The sequence below is a fragment of the Watersipora subatra genome, chromosome 9 (assembly GCF_963576615.1).
Source record: "Watersipora subatra chromosome 9, tzWatSuba1.1, whole genome shotgun sequence".
Classification (NCBI taxonomy): Eukaryota; Metazoa; Bryozoa; class Gymnolaemata; order Cheilostomatida; family Watersiporidae; genus Watersipora; species Watersipora subatra.
In genome coordinates, this window is record NC_088716.1 from 57,194,163 (window position 1) to 57,217,100 (window position 22,938).

Sequence of the window (22,938 nt, forward strand, 5' to 3'; positions counted from 1 at the left end):
TTGATTGTTTATTGATTGATTGATTATCGATTGTAAGTGTATTGGGATGAATCAGGCCAATTGATGTTATAGCTTCAACAGACTTTAATAGTTTTTGCATTCTTGTCCTCAATTGCCCTCACCAGGCAAACAACAATTTTGTTGTCCATTCATGGTAACATGACCAAAAAGTCAGGTCACTCTGCAGGTCACTTAGCTGCTGCCTCTAGTGCAAAGAAGTTGGTATAAACTTCAAGCTAAAGAAACAGTTATTTAGCAAACAAATATTATCTTTTATTTCTTTATATCTTATATTTCTGGACAACTGAAACTGGAAGAGACCAGGAATTGTAAGTTAATATCTACTATCTATCGCATACATTTTATTATCTTTTGAGTTTGTTTTAAAGTTTTAATGCATATTTTGCTATTAAATGCTTGTATTGTATCACAATGTACTACATTCATTATGCAAGGAAGGAAGTGTAGCTTTTAGCCTTATGCCTATTATATAATCAATCATATAACCACATGTCAATGTACTCTGTTTTATTGTTTTGTGTATTTTATTTACAAGCACTTATGTGTTTTGCTATCATTTCTTTTAGTACATCTTGCTTTTATAATTTTACAGGGTACAATAATATACGCAATGAAATACAATCAATTGCTTTGTTGCCAACACAATCCAGTAAATATGGTCCGGAAACAGTACCAATTCTAGGACTTTGGCCTAGCGGTTTCAAGTTATCATAATGGCTGAAGAGAATGACCCCAAAGCTTTGAAAGAACAGAGATCTAAACTCAGAAGCAAAGTGACAACAGCTGCTAACAGTCTGAATAGAAAGCTAAAGTCGACCAGCAACCTAAGTGAGTTAGAAGCTGACCACCAGGCCTTACACAATGCATATGATGACTTCACGGTATGTCAGCTAATCTATGAAGAATTTGTGTCAACTGAGGACGGAAGGTATGATTCATACAAAGTAGTTGGTGGTTTAGACCTGGCAGCTTACCAGACGGCAGTAGAAGAAGTATATAACAGTGCTTTACAGTCGTATAATAGCCTACAAAGCAAGCTAGCCAATACTGTTTTGACAAATGAAAGCAAACCTATTGTATCTAAATTCAAAACTGTGTTGAGGGATTTAGATGAATTGTTGAGTAAATCTGAAGCCATTACTGATGATAATGTAGCAAGCATTAGAGGCATTTTAGATGAAACTAGTGTTGTTACTGAGAGCATTAGAGGTTTTTCTATTCGAATTACACCTGTGTTATCACTTTCCGAGTTAGTAGATGAAATGAATTCATATGTTTGTGAATTAGATGTTAGGTCATACAAAGTTAGACAACTGTTACATAAGCGGGGGCGCGAAACAACGCGAACAAGTACGTTTGAGAACTCTTCTCTTGCGGTACACCGCCCAACTTCAAGTAATGCCTCTCTGACCAGTGGTTCTGAGTCTGACCGCGCTGTGGATCGGCCACCTGTGGTATCCGCGGACATAACAAGCCAGCCCGAGAACATAAGTAGTGTCAGAGCACAGGTAATAGGCAATGGGCCTATAAGTTCATACAGTTTGACCGATCATACAACTCCAGCATTGAGTTCACCTTACAATAGAGCTGCATCAGTAACTTCTGCTTATAGCTCACCAATCAGATCTAGTACATTGCACCCAATAGCAAGTAGGCAAACCTTAACATTTGGCATTTCAGGCAATGCTCAAGTAAATGCACTAGATAATTCCACACGCGCACCCCCAATGCAAAATCAAGTGTCAATACATGAACAAGTACATGCACAGGCACCACATGAACAATTTTGCAACAGCAAATACACAAAGTTCAAAAAAACTCCGCCTCCAACATTTAACGGTAATCGAAATGAGTGGCCAGAGTTTAGGGCTATATGGAGAAAACATGGAGAGCGTGAGTATCCTAATGATGAAGAGCGAGCTTGGGCCTTGAAGCGCTCACTAAACGGCCGAGCTGCTGAACATGTCAAGGCTATATTTGCCACTCAACCTGATGCATATGCACGTATATGGTCTAGGTTAGACTCTATATACAGTGATGTAAGTCACACTGTTCAAGATACCTTCACAAAGTTTAGTAAACTAAAACCTATAGCTGAAAATGATTCCAATGGCGTGGTCAACTTTGCTAATGAAATAGAAATGTGCTATAGCAGCTTAGGAGAAATAGGTCATCTAGATGCCGTAACATTACATCAAATCGATAGCCTGTCTGACTTACTTCCTGCTGGAGCAAGAAAGCTCTGGCGAAGGATTTACAGACAGCTACCCCAAGAAAACAAAATTCATCCTTTCCAACCATTTATGGAATTTCTAGAAGATGAAAGAGATGACTGCTTGAGGACCTCTGAAAAGGGTGCGCCGAAAGCAATGCAAGATAATCCCAAACAAAGTAGGAAAAACACACAGTCATTACATGCACAAGCTCAAGTAGAAACCACTTCCACAATAGATAAGAACAACAGCAACTCTAAGTGTGCAATTCACTCACAACCACATGTCACACATGCTACCCATGAATGCAGGGAATTTTGTAAAATGACCTTGTCTGATAAACTTGACTCTCTAAAAAAAGCAAAGTTATGCTTCCGTTGCTTTGGTAAACATAAACGAGAGCATTGTAAGGCACAAGATTCATGCAGAACATGTCACAAGACTAACCATCATTACCTCATGTGTAGATCCACTGCTCAAAATACCAACAACTACAAACATGATCAAAAATCAGGATCACACAAACCCAATGAGCGAAATGAATCACAAAAACCACAAGTGACAGCCTCGGCTAATAAAGCCGCAGCTGGTAGTTCTACCAGTCTTCTGCCCATCATGCAGGCAAAAGTATCTGGTACCCAAACAAGAGCCACTATTCTTTTCGATGGTGGTTCAGACTGTTCATACATAAGAGAACAGTCTGCTAAACTGATCAAAGCTAAGCGCTTAGGTCCGGTAACTCTCGATGTAGTGACTATGGGGGGATGTACTACAAAGTATGAAACTCATCAATATGAGATACCTCTAGTCACACCTGACGGGTCTTCCGTCAAAGTCATAGCTTACGGCATGGACCGAATCACAGGTTCAGTGTCAAGGCTAAATGGTGAGGTCATAAGGAACCTGTTTCCTTACCTTGACACTAGCCTGCTCTCTAGAGCTTCAGAGACAGTAGATATACTACTGGGCAATGACTATTATGGTCTGCACCCTAAACGTGAACTCTACAAAAGTGGAAAGCACTTGAGCATAATGGAAGGTGAGCTTGGTATCTGCCTGCAGGGCAGTCACCCTCATCTAGCAGAGGCTACAACTGTTGCAACTAACTGTAGTGATGCCTACAATGTCAGTGCTGTGAGTAAAGTTACAACAAACTTTGCGAATACAAAACTTCGTCACTTTGACATGACAAGCAACATAGCTGTCACCAAGACAAGCATGTCAGAAGTAGAATCCTTCATCCAAGGAGAACAACTTGGCACAGCAATAAACCCCAAATGTGGAGGATGCAAGTGTGCTAAGTGCCCAATAATAGGGCACACCTATTCGTTTCAAGAACAGCAAGAGCTGGACTTGATTCGAACCAACCTTTGCTATGACGAAGAAAATAAAAGATGGATAACAAAGTATCCATGGATAAAGGACCCTGACACACTTCCAGACAACTACTTTTCAGCCCTGGCAACATTAAAAAGTTGCGAGAACACTCTCAGCAAGGACAGCCAGTGGGCCAAGGTATATAATGATCAAATACAAGATATGGTGGAACGAAATGTGGCTCGAAAACTCACCGAAGAGGAAGCAAATAGCTGGACAGGCCCAAAGTTCTACATAAGCCATCTAGCTGTCAACAATCCCAAGTCTGAAACGACTCCTGTTAGAATTGTGTTCAATTCTAGCCAATCCTACAAGGGAATCTCCCTCAATTCCGCCTTGGGTAAAGGTCCTGATGCATACTTAAACAGTTTGCTTGGAATCTTGCTAAGGTGGAGAGAGGATAACACAGCCTTTGTAGGAGATATTCGCAAAATGTTCAACTCCATATATATAGAAGAGTTAGAACAACACTGCCACCGTTTCCTTTGGAGAAACCTTGATTCCAATCGCGATCCTGATGTGTACATAATTCAAAGAGTAAACATGGGAGACAAACCTGCTGGAGCCATTAGTAGTGAAGCTATCTACAAAACAGCTACACTATTTGAGAACGATTACCCACAAGTAGCTGAGCTCCTGAGACATGCTACATATGTAGATGACATTGTAGACTCAACCAGCAGCAAGGAGTCTGCGATAGGGCTGGCGAAAGATACAGAAGAAGTGTTATCAAAGGTGGGGTTTCGTGTAAAAGGGTGGCAGGTTTCAGGTGAGGCTGCTCCCCGTACTACTGCTGACACACCACCCGCTGATGAGAGAGAAAGACACACTACCAGAGTTCTAGGTGTGGTCTGGCATCCAAAAGAAGATGAAATAAGCATCAGCTCAAATCTCAACTTTTCTAGCAAGAAAAGGGGCAAGCACACAGAAGAAAACCTCACTGCAGAGAAAATTCCAGCAGCAATACCCTTAAAACTGACGCGCAGAATAGTGCTGGAGCAAGTCATGAAAGTATACGATCCTCTAGGATTAGTAAGTCCGTTCACTCTGCAAGCAAAGTGCATGTTGAGAGATACCTGGACTCTAGGTCTCAAATGGGACGAACCTATACCAGATGAGCTGAGGAAAAACTGGGTAAGCTACTTTGAACAACTCATTCACCTACCAGATATGACATTCGAAAGATATCTCAAGCCAAGTAATGCTATAGGCCAACCTCTCTTAGTAATCTTCTCAGATGGCAGTGAAATCGCATATGGATTTGCAGCTTATATTCGCTGGAAATTGGCTGATGGTTCATATTTTGTTAGACTTATATGTTCCAAGAGTAGAATAGCTCCTATGAAAAAGCTCTCTGTGCCTCAAATGGAGTTGAATGGTGCTGTGATGTCAAAGAGGGCCAGACAATTGCTGGAAAGAGAATTGCGATTCTCGTTTGAGAAAGTTGTTCACCTGATAGATTCTGAGACTGTCTTGCACATGCTCAATGGAATCTCTACAAGATTCAAAATGTACGAAGGAGTTCGCCTTGGAGAAATTCAGGCAGCAACTCAAGGTAATATGTCTAGTTGGTTCTGGGTTAGTGGCAAAGAAAATGCTGCTGACATACTCACGAGACCAAAGTCTTTAGCAGAGTTAACCACCAACTCAGAATGGTGGAAGGGACCATACTTTCTTTACACAGATGAAGATACTTGGAATATAAGGTCCAGTCAATCATATGCAAATATTAATAGTACACAAAGTGATAGAGTGGTACTAACGGCTACTGTGAAAGAGGCAGCAAAAGAAAGTAGATCGCTGATTGAATACACTAGATTCAGCAAAGCAAGGAAAGTGGTGTGGACACTAGCTCGCGTGCTTGGTGCACTGAGAAGCAAGTCTTTCAAAGGTGGTCAGACACAACACATCACCACTGATATATTACACCAGGCTGAAGATGTAATCACCAAGAACGTTCAAAGTACAATGAATGATTTGAAACTGTCTGCTAATGGGAAGTATAAACGACTTCAACCTAAGCTAAACTCCCATGGCACATGGGTGGTAGGCAGGAGGTGGACAGTCCATAACCCGTTTGGTTTACCACACCAGCAGCACCTATTGCCTAGTGACCATTGGTACACTATGCTAGTCATGAAAGAAGCTCATGAGGCAGGTCATCGGGGCAGAGATGCTACGCTAGCCCAGTTCAGGGAAAGACATTGGACCCCTCATGGTTCTAAGCTTGCCAGGAAGGCCAAGAATGATTGTCAGCAATGCAGGGTTAGAGATCCCAAACTTTTGGAACAAGTAATGGGACCGCTACCGGCTGAGCGGCTGAAGCCCAGCCCTCCATTCAACCATGTAATGGTAGACTTGTTTGGACCTTTTGCAATAAGAGGTGAGGTCCAGAAACGAACTACCGGAAAAGCTTATGGTATTATGTTTACAGATCTCTACAGCAGAGCTGTACACATAGAAGCCGCTTTTGGCTATGATACACAATCCTTTATTCTGGCTCTAGCACGATTTACAGCAGTACGTGGATGGCCAGAAAAGCTATATTCTGACCCTGGATCACAACTAGTCGGGGCAGAAAAAGAGCTGAAGGAAGTGTGGAAAAGATTGAGAGATGACTCTCTGTATAAAAGAGCTCTTGATAATGGAACACAATGGTTCTTTGGGCCAGCGGATAGTCCCTGGCACCAAGGAGCAGTAGAATCACTGATCAAGTCAGCTAAACGATGCTTCAAATTAGCAATAGGCGAACAAAGAATGACTTCTGCAGAATTTTTAACACTGTGCTCAGAAACAGCCAATATGCTTAATGAAAGACCGATTGGTGTTGTACCCTCAGATGACTCTGAGATAACTGTCTTAACACCCAATTGTCTTCTTCTAGGTCGAGCCAGAGCTCCTAACCCAGGGGGTTGGTCTACTGACCACAGTTTCTTGTCTCGTCTTGCAGTAATTAGTGGTATAAGCGACAAATTTTGGAAGTATTGGTGTGAGTTGTACGCACCAACCATGGTACATCAACTAAAGTGGTGCAAGTCTCACCGGGACCTATGTCCTGGAGATATCGTAGCTGTAGCTGACCAAAACCATCTTCGGGGAAAGTACCATATAGCTAGGGTCTCAGAAGTTTTTCCCAGTAAAGACGGTAAAGTCCGTCGTGTGTCAGTGACATACAAAAACTTCAAACAAAATGAAAAGGTCAACATTTACAAAGGGACAAATGACACCAAAGTCATTAGAAGTGTTCAAAGGCTGGCCTTACTGGTTCCAGTCGGCGGGTACCATGCAGGTGCGTCGGAGCAGGGCGGCAGCGCTTAGTGCTATGTAGAAGAGTAGTTCTCGTTATATTTAGTATTAATATATTTTAGTCATATATAATCACGTGGTTACTCAACTGCTTCGCTAGAGATACGGTTTATCATACCATTACGACGACCGAGTACATGTCTAACTTTGTATTTTTTTTTCTCTCCTTCCTTGCATAGTGAAACATTTGATAATCTTTTGTAAAAGCTATCACATCAACAGCGCCTCCCTCCGATGTATTGGGATGAATCAGGCCAATTGATGTTATAGCTTCAACAGACTTTAATAGTTTTTGCATTCTTGTCCTCAATTGCCCTCACCAGGCAAACAACAATTTTGTTGTCCATTCATGGTAACATGACCAAAAAGTCAGGTCACTCTGCAGGTCACTTAGCTGCTGCCTCTAGGGCAAAGAAGTTGGTATAAACTTCAAGCTAAAGAAACAGTTATTTAGCAAACAAATATTATCTTTTATTTCTTTATATCTTATATTTCTGGACAACTGAAACTGGAAGAGACCAGGAATTGTAAGTTAATATCTACTATCTATCGCATACATTTTATTATCTTTTGAGTTTGTTTTAAAGTTTTAATGCATATTTTGCTATTAAATGCTTGTATTGTATCACAATGTACTACATTCATTATGCAAGGAAGGAAGTGTAGCTTTTAGCCTTATGCCTATTATATAATCAATCATATAACCACATGTCAATGTACTCTGTTTTATTGTTTTGTGTATTTTATTTACAAGCACTTATGTGTTTTGCTATCATTTCTTTTAGTACATCTTGCTTTTATAATTTTACAGGGTACAATAATATACGCAATGAAATACAATCAATTGCTTTGTTGCCAACACAATCCAGTAAATATGGTCCGGAAACAGTAAGATGGAAAAGACACTTCGAATGATGCGCAAAAAATTGCCATGCAAGCTATTTTAAACATTATTTAGCATTTTACTCACTTCAGTCATTTTTATTTCGATTTAATAAGATACGAGTACGCTGTTATGACCGCTGACGTAAATATCATTATCTTTTTTAACGCAGTCTCTGCGTTAATCCGCAGCATGCGAATCTCCATTAAACCGCTTATAGCGCAGTAACTAAACATGTGTGCAACTCCATATCTGCGTCATCCCGCGCAATGGAAACATAGTGATAGCCTACTCATTAACTGGCCAGTGCCTCTGGCTGGAAAGCTTATTAAGAACATTCAGTCACAGCAACTCAAATCACTTGACTGGAACGTCTAAAAGTCAAATTCCAAACTGTGGATTTCTATTCAGAAGCCAGCTGATGCTGAGATAATAAGCATAATGCCTAAATATCCAAACTGGAATTTGCTCAAGCAGATTAGCAAACATTTCGCTTAAATATTTTATGACGTAATTCTTCACTCTAATCACACTGGTCATGGTCATGACTACACAGCCAGCATCCACATTGGATGCTCTGATACTCCTGAACATTGTTAATTGAACTCATGTGTGCTGTCTCCTTTATGAGAGTTTCTAGCGGATTGTAATATCACAGCAATAACCTGAATAACACATACTTTTAAGCAGTCTTTTCCTTTGCCGTAAACGGCCACTGTCGCTTTTTTCTTCTCCTTGGTAGGTCTAGAAAGTTTTCCCCGAAATATATTTCATATACCTTTAAAAATAGTAAGTCTTTCGCCCAATTAAATTTGAAGTAAACATGTATTGAATGAAACTTATTACATTGAAAACAAAATCCCAGAAGCATGAGTTTTAGACAAGAGACAACTTTTGTGAGCTAACAGAATGACTTGGCGTTTCGTAATAACCACCGGAAAGCTTAGAAAAATGTGTTTAGAGCTGCTGTCGGATGTTGTAAAGGAAGAGGAAATAAATAGTGATAGTGTTACAAGTTACATGCTCCAAGATATGGACACGATTGCGGAATAGCAGAAAATGCCTTCAAATTTGAAAAGAAATCTAGAATAACAAATGATAGCAAAAAGTGAAAAATGAAATACTTGTGAATAACCGAAATAAAGTTGTCAAACTGATCCAAACTTCACAGACCAATGGGGCTTTTTTCTAAAATACAATAATTCACTGATTCAATAATTCAATTGTATTATATTGTATTATTATTATTGTATTATCATATTGTATTATTGTATTATTATTGTATTATAATGTATTATATATAATATATTATATATAATGTATTATATATAATATATTATATGTAATGTATTATATATAATACATTATATATAATGTATTATATATAATACATTATATATATACATTATATATAATGCATATAGAAATGCATATAAATTATATATGCATTTCTCACCCTAATTTCAGGTATGAGATGATGAGTCACTTTTTTTCATCTTTCAGTGCATTTCCTACACCATGTTTTGACATGGCTGAAGTCATATTATTATTTTTCGATAATGTTGTTTAGAATCACCCAGTGCAAGGTAGTTAATTAGACATGAGACGGCAGGTTCCCATGAGTGCCATCATAGTCAGATATAGTGTAAACAAACCTTACTATGTAGCCTCTGAACCTAATAGATATATCTCAAGAGATGAACGGGTGGTTCTCTATAGTGTTCGCAATGGAGAGCAGGAGTGTCGAAGAATAGCTAATCGAGATTAGACCACTAGGGCTGTGGTTGTTGAGATAGCAGGAGAGAGAATTTCAACACCATTGGTTAAAATTGCTTTTAAAAACAATTGATGTCATACCAATGATATGCATGCGTGTAAGAAAGATGCCGAATGAATAAAATGCAATTACTCTCTTGAGCTTTTCAGAAAATTTCAATTTTTAAATTGAACGTAAATTAAACAGTAGTCACTCAAGAATCACTGAATACAGCAATGATTGAACAAATCAGACGTCAGACATTTAATAGCAGCTAAATATTCTACTTCATTTAATTGATTATAATAATAAAACATAAAAGTGAAATAACAAATAGTTATAAATAAATTAGCTTTATTATTCTGTCCCTGCAGCGGTGTATCAGCAGTGTTTTTAGCCAACTCTATTGGACACCTTTTCTTTTTATTCTTTTTACCTTCCTCCCAAATTTGCTGCCATGCAACTAGTACAGTTATATAAATGCCCGTAACAAGATACCAAAGTAGTCTACAATCACTATGTTTTTATAGTGCGGATGATGCCTATTTGGAGCTGTGCATACTTGGGGTTTGACAAGTGTGACAAGTGTGACAAGTGCGACAAGTGTGACAAGTGTTTCAATGGACATTCGAATGCTCCGGATTAACACGGGAGCTTTGTGTAAAAAGATGAGGAATTCTATGCCAGTGGTCATAGTGACACACTTCTGTCTCATTTAGCGGTAGACATTTAAAATATGAACGACTGAAGTGTGGAAAATGGTTAAAGTGGAATAGTTTACAGGGCATTTTCTTGTGCATCATCCGCAAGTGTCATTCCCATCTTTCGCAAACATGAAACATTCGATAAGAATTTACAAAACTCACCTGACTTGCGGATTTTTGTCGCTTCCATCTTGCAGAAGATGTAAGCTTGTGGATTGACCCTGACATAGAGACAGTGATAGACCCACATTGATCCACTGTGATAGGCCCACATTGATCTACAGTGATAGGCCCACATTGATCCACAGTGATAGGCCCACATTGATCCACAGTGATAGGCCCACATTAATCCACAGTGATAGGCCCACATTGATCCACAGTGATAGGCCCACATTGATCCACAGTGATAGGCCTACATTGATCCATAGTGATAGGCCCACATTGATCCACAGTGATAGACCCACATTGATCCACAGTGATAGGCCCACATTGATCCACAGTGATAGGCCCACATTGATCCATAGTGATAGGCCCACATTGATCCACAGTGATAGGCCCACATTGATCCACAGTGATAGGCCCACATTGATCCACAGTGATAGGCCCACATTGATCCACAGTGATAGGCCCACATTGATCCAGTTTACCCCCTTGTACAGTAGTACAAATTGATGATACTAAAACAAAACTGGTTATTGCAGAACCCCTCTCCCCCCCCTCCCCCATGCAATGTTCACTATGAGTGAGGAGTATGGAATGAACCTGCTTTATTTTGAATGTTTAATTTGAGTTGAAAACTCTGAACTGGTAATTGGTGGCCCTACTAAATTGGTAAAATAATTTTGGTGAGAATATTAGGAAACTTCAACCGAAGTTTCAATTCATAAAAAATCTGATTTTTAAGAAGTACTTTTAACAGTATTTTGTACCATCTGGCCAGAGTGTAGCAGAGGAAAAATGAGGAGCACTACAAAGCACAAGTAAAGAGTAGAATGCAAAACTATTTTACCTTGGCATCCAATTCTGCCTTGAAGCTTAAACAAAACTGGAATATTTTAGTTTCCAAATTTTTTATCTAAATTGTAGTTAAAAAACTGTGTTAGTTTTAAATCAGTCAATTTTATTCAACCGGTTTGCGGACAATTTTCAACTGAGCTGCTGGTGATGACTTCAGCTCGGTTCAGCCGACGCCAAGCATGGTTTTACTGTCACTCATTGCACACTCTCACACTGCCACACTATGATTGTTCATGGCTTCACTCGTTACTTCCCTAATATGTGGCTCTAAGAGCATCTATACCCAAAACTTAGTTTAAATAACTCAAGTAAATATTGCCTACCCACACAAACTACGTTGGACTGCAACACATTTCATCTTTCCTCGATGACGATGACGCAGGGGGCACGCACTGAGCTCAGTTTTAATAGCATGAGCATATCAGTAAGTACTACCATCTGGCAGGCAAATTTTATTTCGACTTGTTGTACCAGTTATGATGATGTAATCCTCGTATATCACGGCCCGACATGAAGAGCATGATGTTGTTACAAAAGAGACTGAGGGACGGGTTTGTGCACTTCCCAGATGTTTTGTTAAAGTGTGCCTTCCTTGATGGTAGCTTAGTTGACCCTTTGTGTCTGTTGATGTTTGGGTGCTACGGATAATGTGGAGCTGAGTCTATGTGTGAAACATTTAGAGCCGTCTTCTTTCTAAAGCTTACAATTGTATAATCGGTTGCTCTGGCCTACCAGCTGATCAATGATTAGGGAAATCTTCTGTAGGCCACTTATACCATATACATTGCGGGTTGCTGGATGCGGGTTGAGGGTTGAATTTTGAGGGTTGCTGGATGCGGGTTGAGGGTTGAATTTTGAGGGTTGCTGGTTGCGGGTTGTGAATTGTGGGTTCGAAGACTAGATATTTTCACCTGAAATAGTTCCACCGTCTTTTTTACGATTAAACACTTTTCTGATGACCATAATCACTCACTTTCATCACTGACCATCAACGAGAACTATGAGAACTTACACAAAAATTTGAAAACCAAAAACAAAAATTTTAATCTTTCCCTGATGTGTAGCTACAGCTCGAGACTGAGTCAGTTGCCACTTTTTGCCCAGAGCATGATTGACAAGCCAGGCAACAGTGAGCTGGTAATTTTTATGAAATTAATATCACTTGCTTGAGAGTTTCCTGTAGCAACAGTACGTGTTTACTAAGTAAATGGAAAAACTAAACCAGTCATGAATTATGTAAACCAGAAGGGCCCTTTTGATGGAACTGTTAGTTGTCTCCTTTCATGAAAAGGTGGTCTGGTGGTACAACCCCTTCCATGAATCTCAATGTTTGCTCTTCTATCTCTTGCTTTACGAGGAATAACTGTATCAGCTTTGACGATATCATTTTGAATACATCAGCTGCTGTCATTAAGATAGAGCCTGTGTTCCTAGGCTGGCAAGTGAAGCTTTCACTATGCAAATACAGCAAATGCTGGAGAATTTTCAGTTGCTTTTGCAGTCTGGTGGAAATAGTTTTGTAACAATAGTCTTGTTAACAGATGAAAGCAGTTAGGAATATACATGTAATTATATATCCTTGTTTCATGGAATGTAGAGTAGGGGAAGAGACGCATCTTATATAAAAAACTTCTTTGCGGAGGTGCTCACAAAACCCTAAACAACTGCCCAACAAATACAACGTCCCATGGAAGAAAACAGAAAATTAAATCACCTAGTTGAAACCTGCTCATATGGCTAAAAAACCTTTTCTGGTATTTTATTGTTGGACAACACTTAAAGGACAGTGGGACAGAGTTATCACTACCATACTTAACACGAAGAGCCAACGTTTTTATCACTTTGAAAGTGCTCATGGCTGCGCATAACTAAATATATATATCTCAATGTTTGTCTGTCATTCGTGTGTCCAGTTATAGCGATGAAGGAATGAAAAATCTACTTTGCACTAAAAATGAACTCGGAGCCTCCAGTTCTGCAGAAAGGCATACTATCTATTACACTAGACATTCAACTGGTCCTACTATGGAATAATTGTGCACATCATATGCCTGCCAATCTTTAATGCCAATTCGTTAAAGTGGCACTTCAGCTAACACGTTTAAAGATCATGATTGTGAAAGAGATCATGACGCAATCTTTTTTCCTAGCTTTGGCTTAAGTTTTAATAATGGCTCTTATTATAGTAAAATTTTAGACTAGCTTAAGTTACTCAAATTAAATGGGAAAAGAAACTTAGTCAATTGAAAATTAAATTTCCAATGCAAAAGCTTTTGTTACCTGGGCAACACCCAGGCATTCACCTAGTTTGCCTATAAAAGCCTATAAACATTGCAGCTGTCAAACTTTCCTGATAGTTCGCTGAGCATCGGTGACAGCCTGCTCAATGTGCACCACTTCAGCGATAGTGATTGGCTGTGGCAAACTGCTTTACCTATACCTTCTTTCTTTACAGTTGCTGCAGGACTTGTATTTTGCAGTTTGCATGACCGCGTTGTATAAGCTGTATAATTAGAACGGTATGCCACATACTATTTGCTGATGCAAATACGGATGAGTCTGTGATAGTGTGAACATCGCTATCAGAGATGATCACCAAAGATTGAATGATCGATTAATGACTAAATTTAAAATCTGTGATTAAAGATGAACTTACACAAATTATCAAAAAATGTCTTTATTTTTTGATAATATATTATCATTATTATAATATATAATATATTAATAAAAGGTATTCTTTTATCATTTATGATCACATTTGATGCTTGAGGTGATCTGACTGCCAAAATGTGTCAAAATTAAAATCGACAAAACCTGATCGAGTTTGAAATACTCAGAAAAAAAAGAATGTGTGAAATGACAGCACTAGTTGTGATCAATTAGTAGCTATAATTGATATCGACAATTGCGTTCAAATTACAGCTTTACGCGTCTCTATTCTGTCGATATCTTTGCAACTATAGGCATCATAATCACACTTTCGTTGGATCTGAGCCTTTTACCCATGCTTTAGTTTTGTGGATTTCAATCTTGAAACATCCTGGCTGTCAGACCACCTCAAACATCAAAAACAATCCCAAATGGTTGAAAAATACTGATATTTTCTGATAAAATCTACTAAGATTCTGTATGAGTTCATTTTTAAACGGAATATAGAGTGAACCAGCCTTAAGGTCTGGGCCACTTCAAGTAGCCAAATATGTTCTCAATACGTTAATATGTTGTCAAATATGTTCTCTGGCCCAGATAAATATTAATATGAATTACAATGTGGACAGATCCAAAGAACCTGATTCATCTAAACCTTGCAGAGACTGGCAGACGGTCTCAAAGGGTCAGCTATTGTCTCTAGCCGTCTTGGACTGCCCATCAAATTACATATTATCAGATAAACAAATAGCATAGAGGTCATATTATCTAGGTTGGTCTAAGATAACGAACACTAGTTAATGTGAATCGCAGGATAAAATTTTGTCTGAGATTTGCTCTGGGTTCATGAATCCTAATGCTACATGTACGTCTAATACTGGCTCACAACTAAAACCCAGAGTATTGAAGCCTTCAGTTCCAACTCAACGTCAACTCATTTTCCAACTGACTCGCCAGCGACGAAGTTGTTCATAATGAGATCTTCAAAGTTTTGCTACACCCCCATTATCTTGAAATGAAAACTGATTTTTATAGATTCTATCGCACAGGTGTGCATAATGACTCTCTATTGATAATAATTTTACAAACTGTTCCTCTATGTTATAGTAGCTACTAATGCAAAGACCATTTCAGATGAAGAATTTATAGCCATTGTAGAGTGAGATATAATGGGAAGATATTTTAATGATAATGACAGGAAACTGAATTCTACCATTATCCTATTTTTATGCACTATAATTTACTACGGTAATCAAATATTTTTTATAGCTGCCAAATTAGATTAGCTCTATGTCCACTTTGTATAATTGGGTGGCTCTCAGACGCATCAGAAGGAGAGAAGACAGGAAATAGAGAAACAGAAAGAAAGCATTGCTTTTTGGCTTCTGCTACCCATTGCGATGTGATTGTTGCTTTTATTTGGACTTATTTCAACCACCTCTGGTTGTTCAATACCTTCCTCAGTGTCTTTCGACCTAAAATCCTTTTTACTGCTGAAGCAGAAAAACAGGGAGATGAAGCCTAATGCTCCTCGGAAATGAGGGTGAGACAAATCCTGACTATCCTTTGTGGGCTGAGCAACTCTCAACTATGTCAATCCCTGTCTACTACATAGGCCATGTGATGAGAGGAGAATTGCTGATATATGTCTATATGTCCTTGGTAGACAAATATTCAGAGCAGCACAGTTGGCACAGGTTTCACATTTGCATGTTAATAGGGTTTTTGCAACTTCCTCAAACAGCGTGAACTCGTAACCACAGGCAGCGATGCAAGAAGGACAGAGGTAGAATGAGGAAGACTGCCACTATTTGTCACTATGTTTCCATGACAGGTATGATGCGCGGGAGTTGTGGGCAAGTTGAGTTACTGTGCAAGTGTTTCAATGGATATTGAGATGGATAATTTAAATTGATATTGAAATGGACATTCAATGGAGTATTTAACTCCAGCCCTTCGGTAAAAACTAAAAAGACAAGACTGCACCACTAATTATTGACCCCATAAGTCAATAAATAGCCACGCAGTCTTGTCGGCTTAGCAGCTTAACAGTATTCCGAACATTAGCTCATTCGGAACTAAAATCAAAATAAGAACGACTGAAGTGTGAAAATGTTTATAATGGAATAGCCTGCGCGATATTTTAATGCGTATCATTCCTCTAGTGTCGTTTCCATCATTCGCAAGCATGAAACATTCGATAAAGATTTGCGAAGAGCAAAACTCGCTTAACTTGCGCATTTTTGCCATTTCCATGATGCGGATCTCTTGCGGATTGGCTCAAACTTGTGCATCATGCGGCGTCATGGAAACATAGTATATGTTACACTGTAGTGGTTGACAATCAGGGCTGCTGACTGAATGAGCCAGCTGGTTTTCTAGTCAAGTTAATGAGGTGTAAACTTGGTCATAAAACTGGCGGTGCCAAGGGATTCAGTGAACCCTGAACCCAGCGTGACACTCTGGGTTCAAGCTTATTAATTAAACTTACTTCATAAGCCCAAGTCAAAATAAATGAGTTTTGCATAAAAAAAGACCGCGAATGACATAGTTGATATCCATCGAGAGAGAGAGGATAATCTTGGTATTATTTAATATTCACATACATGTATGTTATCAAGGCCATATTTGATGACCTCTTCATATTAATATTGAAAGAAAGCAGCCCAAAGCATAATTGCTTCGTAAAAAGTAAAAAGTGGTGTTACTGTATCGTTCAAACTGTCTCTGGCATGTTGTGAACAAAAGAAATAGTTCTATATTAGCACAATAGAATGGATCATTCTAGCCATCATGGCTGCGCTGAGTACCTATTGCTTTAGTTGCATAATAGTTGTTACCAATATCATAGCCACCACCTAATAATCACTATGTTTCCATGATGCGCAGTGCTTCGGAGTTGCGCTATCTCCGAATCATGGAAACGGCGTCTTCGCACTGAAATCACTGCGCACTGATCAGTGCGAAGCCAGTGCAAATTCGCAGCAAGGAAACAGCGACTGCGCAGTGGCTGCGCATAGCTCTCATGCCGTGGAGACAGATTTTTCGATGGCAATAAACTAGTACAAAGGTTGTTCTGCTAATCTTGTTTTTCACTATTCTTCCGATCTTCTTTCACATAAATTTAATTATAGTCTGCATTCACGAGGATGATAAGGTGATTACTTTCCTGGACTTTGTTATCGATGCCAACACTTCGAAAAATAGGTGGCAAGTCCTAAATTAACGTTTAAATAATATATTACTTAAAAATACTTATTAAAAATGTATTACTATGTAAAAAGTGTGTTAAGGTTTGTAAAACCTTGTGAATGTGTATTGTAAATAAAAGTATAATGACGACAGAATAATAAAAAAAGACTGTTTATAACGTTCGGTATCCGTGATCGATTCTATTTCTCCATCAGGCGATTCAATTTATACAATTTCTCTTCTCTGGCTAATTTGCGGTATTTGCTGAAAACCACTGCGCAGCATGGAAACGTACAATCCCCTCGACTTCGGAGGGGGCTGCTTCGCAGTACTGCGCACCATGGAAACATAGTGAATAAAATTACTACCATAGTGTTCATGTCGCTAGTCAGCCTCTACTACTAGCCAGGATTTACTTACTGCTTTTAGAGCAGCCGTGGTGGCCTAGTGGTCTAGTGGTCTAGAACACCTGACATGCAAACAATAGGTTGGGTTCAATTTCCATAACAGGCAACAGGAATGACATCCAACCTTTAATCTTTCTCAGCGACTGGAGCAGGTCTCTGGTTTCACTGGACTCAGACATGTCCAGGAAAGCTCATGGGGCTTTGTGCAACAATGCTCTTAAAAAGCTGCTGCACTCTTTACTTGCAGTAAGTGTAAGCTCATATGATTGCTCATGCACCACTTACTGATCAGCACAAATAATGTTGATATTACTGTTTATTATATTAATAAAGTATTATTCTTGGGTATCGCAACATTCTAATTGAAGACTCGCATTTTACAACAAAATAAGAAAAAACTTTCATATAATATACTACAACAGTAATATTTACATATTTATCGTATACTTATTTGCTTTCCAATAATTACCCTCTAGTCTCAGTGTCTGCATATCGATCTCGACTCACAGACATTAATACAATTATGAGTCAGCCATCTTGGTGTTAAGTCGCTTCGGTCACCAATAGTTGTTACCCATAATTCTACTTATTTATGCTGATTGGCCCAGCGAAGAAGCTGATGCAAGTGGACACAATCATTTTGCCGTCTGACTAGGTTTTTTACTAACGGTTCTGACATTCCCTTTTAAAGATTTGTTAGTTCATGTCAAGTTTAAATTCGTTTTTCTATAACATTATCTTGCAGAACAAAAGAGTGAGCTTCAGGAAGTGTGCAGACCTGCTGACAAGTTCCAGTAGCCTAGCTGGAGTAATAGTCTATTGTGCCTTTGATTTTATCGTCATCATCGCTGATCTATTTGCCATACGTTTCCATAATAACAAACCATGGGAACTTAGCAGCACCCAATATCATTTAGTAGGTCGGGTCTGGTCTGGTCACGGCGTTTACTTCCTTCTCTCTAGTCTTTCTATGAAATGTATTTGCCGTTCTGCGACAACACAAGCCGCCTTTCAGACTGCTATTTATGTTATGGACCACAACAATTCATGTGAAAACTATTAGATGTGACGAGGAGAGCTTTGTTTGTTCTTGTGTGAGCTATTCGCATAAATATGGTTAAAAAGTCGACATTATTGTTTATGGAAATTCTGTATAGAATAAGCTTGTCTTTACTAGTTTAGTATAAACACGGTGTTGGTGTTATTACGTGCTGAAGATCTTAGAGAATATTAAAAAAATATCAACAGAATAAATAGAAATTGCTTGCATAAACTTAGGTCAAGGCTGGTTCACATTATGTCACTGTATGTTGGTATTGGTCTATCGGCGATTATTCTTTGATTATGTGGAATGCGAGGCGACGCGGATACGTCTGGAACGTTTGAAACTGTCAAACTTTTTCGATAGTTCGCCAAGCATCCACGACAGCCTGTGTAATGTACACCACTTCGGCTATGGTGATTGGCTGTCATGGATCGCTCGACTCAAATTTCTTTTGTGACAATTGCTGTCGGACTAGGATCTTATCGTTTCCATAACGACATTGTACATGTATAATGAGAATGCTATATCACGGACTATTCGCTGATGTAAACGCGAATAGGTTTGTGATAGTGTGAACATCGTTGTTACAGACGATCACCGAAGTGTTGGGTGATTAACGGCGACATACTGCGATATAGTCTGAACCCGCCTTTAGTGGCAGCACTAAACCTTAGCTCAAATGTGTGAACATTGCTATCACAGATGATCACCAAAGAATTTAAGTTAAATTTTCATATAATCTAGCGCTTTACAAGTCACTTGTTAGCAAGTCTTCGAGAGAAGAGGTTCTTGACCAAGCATTGAGAGCGGTGCAAGTGTAAACTTTTGTGATATGAACTTAATACACTCCACCTGTTCCACCTTTTATTTACCTACTGGTTGAACTTAGTTTAACTTTAACTGATTGAACTTAGATTGAACCTACTTGATCATATATTTCACTATCATATATCATTTATCATTTATCATTTATCTTATATCATATATCATTTATCATTTATCTTATATCATATATCATATATCATATATCATATATCATATATCATATATCATATATCATATATCATTTATCATTTATCTTATATCATTAACATTTATTTATCAACCCAACTTTATTTACCTATTGATTTTAAACCTGCTGACTGATCTGTGACATACAATATCTCTTATAGTGCAAATGCTGGTATAATCAAAGGCTCATTGTTTCTTTTTGTGAACACTTGAGAAGCAATAATCTAAGGTCCATAAAGAGGCCACAGCAATGTCAAGGCCAAATCTCTAATAATTGCGACAGCGATCCGGCAGTTCCTTTAAATCTCAGAAGCATTTTTGTAAAACAGCTAAAACTTTAGAACTTTGAAAATTGGTACAAACCTGTAGAAGATTCAAACTCTGGGACAGGAAGTGGAAGGTGTAAACAACTTCTCCAGAAATTAACATACTGGGACTGGCTAAGTATGCAATAGTAAAGGTCCATCTGGAGGATGGGGAGAGTGGGTGACCACCCTTACATTTAATACATAGGACAGTAAGACTTTATTCTCATTTTAGCATTTTAAGCTAAATAAGAATTGATGAGGCTACTAGCAGGAACATCCCAGCTATATACCAACAAACAGAAGATGTAGACTCGCTATTTTAGGTGAACAGGTAATATAAAATATTTACATTTCACACATTAAATAAAGAAAAGAACCACGCCTTTGAATTTATATATTTAAAAATATTGCTTGCAGAACTTGTGTGTTGACATTTGTAGATGGGGGTACACAAAACTAAGAGTAGCTATGTATACCCCGGCTATTTAGCGGGCCTGATCCATCTACAACATATGAAGGTTCAATTTCCTGGAAGGTCGCTAGTGGTGATACTGCGCCTTGATCTACTCTCTCTGCCAAACCAACTCACGTAGATTAGTCACGAAAAAATCACCTAGCTAGAGTTAGGCAAAAAATACTAAAATATATATATTTTGACCGATATGTGATTGTATTAAAATCAGTCATAACTTTGTTGCAAATGTTATGACTGATTTTATTACAAATACAAGCTTGTACAAATACAACCTTTATCTAGTTTACCTAGAACTCTGATGATCTCATAAAAAAAAACAATGTATTTTGCTGTTTCATCGATATGTGTAATTTTAATGGATGTTAATAGTATGATCATTGTTAAGGTCATCTAAACTGTGCATATTCTAACAGCCTATGTAGGCTATGTATGCATACAAATAGCATCAAATATGATGCATGTGAGAGGGTGAGTCAGTGCTGCCAAAACTGAGCTACAACTCTACAGAGCTATTGGACAGGTCTGTTGTCTTTAAAGTTTTGAAGTTTAACTTTTTAGTTGATGATAAAATAATATTTAATTTTTACTATAAGAGCCTTGTCTGTCTGTCTGTCCATTCGCCTGTTCGAAGCCATGGTTTGAGGTTGTAAAAAAGATTGCCTCATGCAGGATTCGAACTCTGCACATTCGTCTTAGTATCCCCATGCAGTAACATCCGCATCAGTTGACCAAATTCTATGTGCCATTGGCTCACTTGACGAGAATATCTTAAATCTAGACAACACCAACAACAGGTATTATGTTTCAAGCATATTGGGCCTACTTCAAATCAATTGTGTCTATGTTGCTTGAAAGATAAAATTTACCTGCTTCATAGAATTAGTTAGCGGAAAGAGATATAGTCATAAGACGTAATAAATAATAAAGACATAATAATTCAGACTGGGCTATAAATTCATGTGTAAATATGAACTAATGACCCTTGTTTTACCTGCTCTCAAGTTATAACATAAACACAATATTACGCAATCGAAAACATGATCGAAAATCAGAAATGGTTGATTGGTCTATCAGCATGCCGCAAGAGTCTACAAATATCAACAATGAAGCCAAAAATACTCGGGTAATAAAGTCTTCAACAGATTACGTCTTCTTTATCAATCACAAGTGTGTTTATGTCAAGAGTACAATAAGCGTTTAAACAGAAGCCTTGAAAGATAGGCTCTCTTATCGGGCAGGAATGTATGAGAACTCTTTGAGTGATGACTGACAGCTGTTGCCTGCTCTCGCGGGCTGTGAGAGACAAGTAGCGAAGGAGCAAAATCTCAGGATGAGAAGAAATTGAATATTATTATCTTATGTCTTACGAAACACTCTGAATATGGCGGAATTATTGAACTTTTCAAAGCAAACATTGTCATGCTGTTGATACTGGTTAAAAGAGACATACCTATAATAGCTTAGAGTTGAAGTTATACATTCATACTGCAGTAAGACTACTATAAAGATATGATAAAAGATAAAGGTATACAAAGGGGGTGTGAGGGTGCACTGTAGCTTTACAAAACAATTACCTCTTCAATATGTAAAATAGTGCAATTTTTGCTTGATCGGAGATGCAATATAACCGCCCACTGGTTTCTACCAATAATACAACACGGAAGTGAAGGAAAAGCAGCATTTTTTATAGTAAAATAGTACACATACTACAAATAGTACAAATACTACAAATAATACACATACTACAAATAGTACACATACTACAAATAGTACACATACTACAAATAGTACCCATACTACAAATAGTACACATACTACAAATAGTACCCATACTACAAATAATACACATACTACAAATAGTACCCATACTACAAATAGTACACATACTACAAATAGTACACATACTACAAATAGTACCCATACTACAAATAGTACACATACTACAAATAGTACACATACTACAAATAGTACTCATACTACAAATAGTACACATACTACAAATAGTACACATACTACAAATAGTACCCATACTACAAATAGTACACATACTACAAATAGTACACATACTACAAATAATACACATACTACAAATAGTACACATACTACAAATAGTACCCATACTACAAATAGTACACATACTACAAATAGTACACATACTACAAATAATACACATACTACAAATAGTACACATACTACAAATAGTACCCATACTACAAATAGTACACATACTACAAATAGTACACATACTACAAATAGTACACATACTACAAATAGTACACATACTACAAATAGTACCCATACTACAAATAGTACACATACTACAAATAATACACATACTACAAATAATACACATACTACAAATAGTACACATACTACAAATAATACACATACTACAAATAGTACACATACTACAAATAGTACACATACTACAAATAGTACCCATACTACAAATAGTACACATACTACAAATAGTACCCATACTACAAATAGTACACATACTACAAATAGTAAACATACTACAAATAGTACACATACTACAAATAATACACATACTACAAATAGTAAACATACTAC

General features: G+C 38.0%; 1 protein-coding gene across 1 annotated transcript; it reads left to right on the forward strand.

Moving 5' to 3' along the window:
• The first annotated feature begins 734 nt into the window (after positions 1 to 734).
• Positions 735 to 6,929, forward strand: LOC137405267 (uncharacterized). The gene has a single exon (XM_068091494.1). It carries the CDS (start codon positions 735 to 737, stop codon positions 6,927 to 6,929), a length of 6,195 nt encoding a protein of 2,064 aa, XP_067947595.1.
• The last annotated feature ends 16,009 nt before the right edge of the window (positions 6,930 to 22,938 follow it).

What these genes read in the sequence shown, in the direction of transcription:
- LOC137405267 (XM_068091494.1), top strand. Translation starts at nt 735, where the DNA reads ATGGCTGAAGAGAATGACCCCAAAGCTTTGAAAGAACAGAGATCTAAA.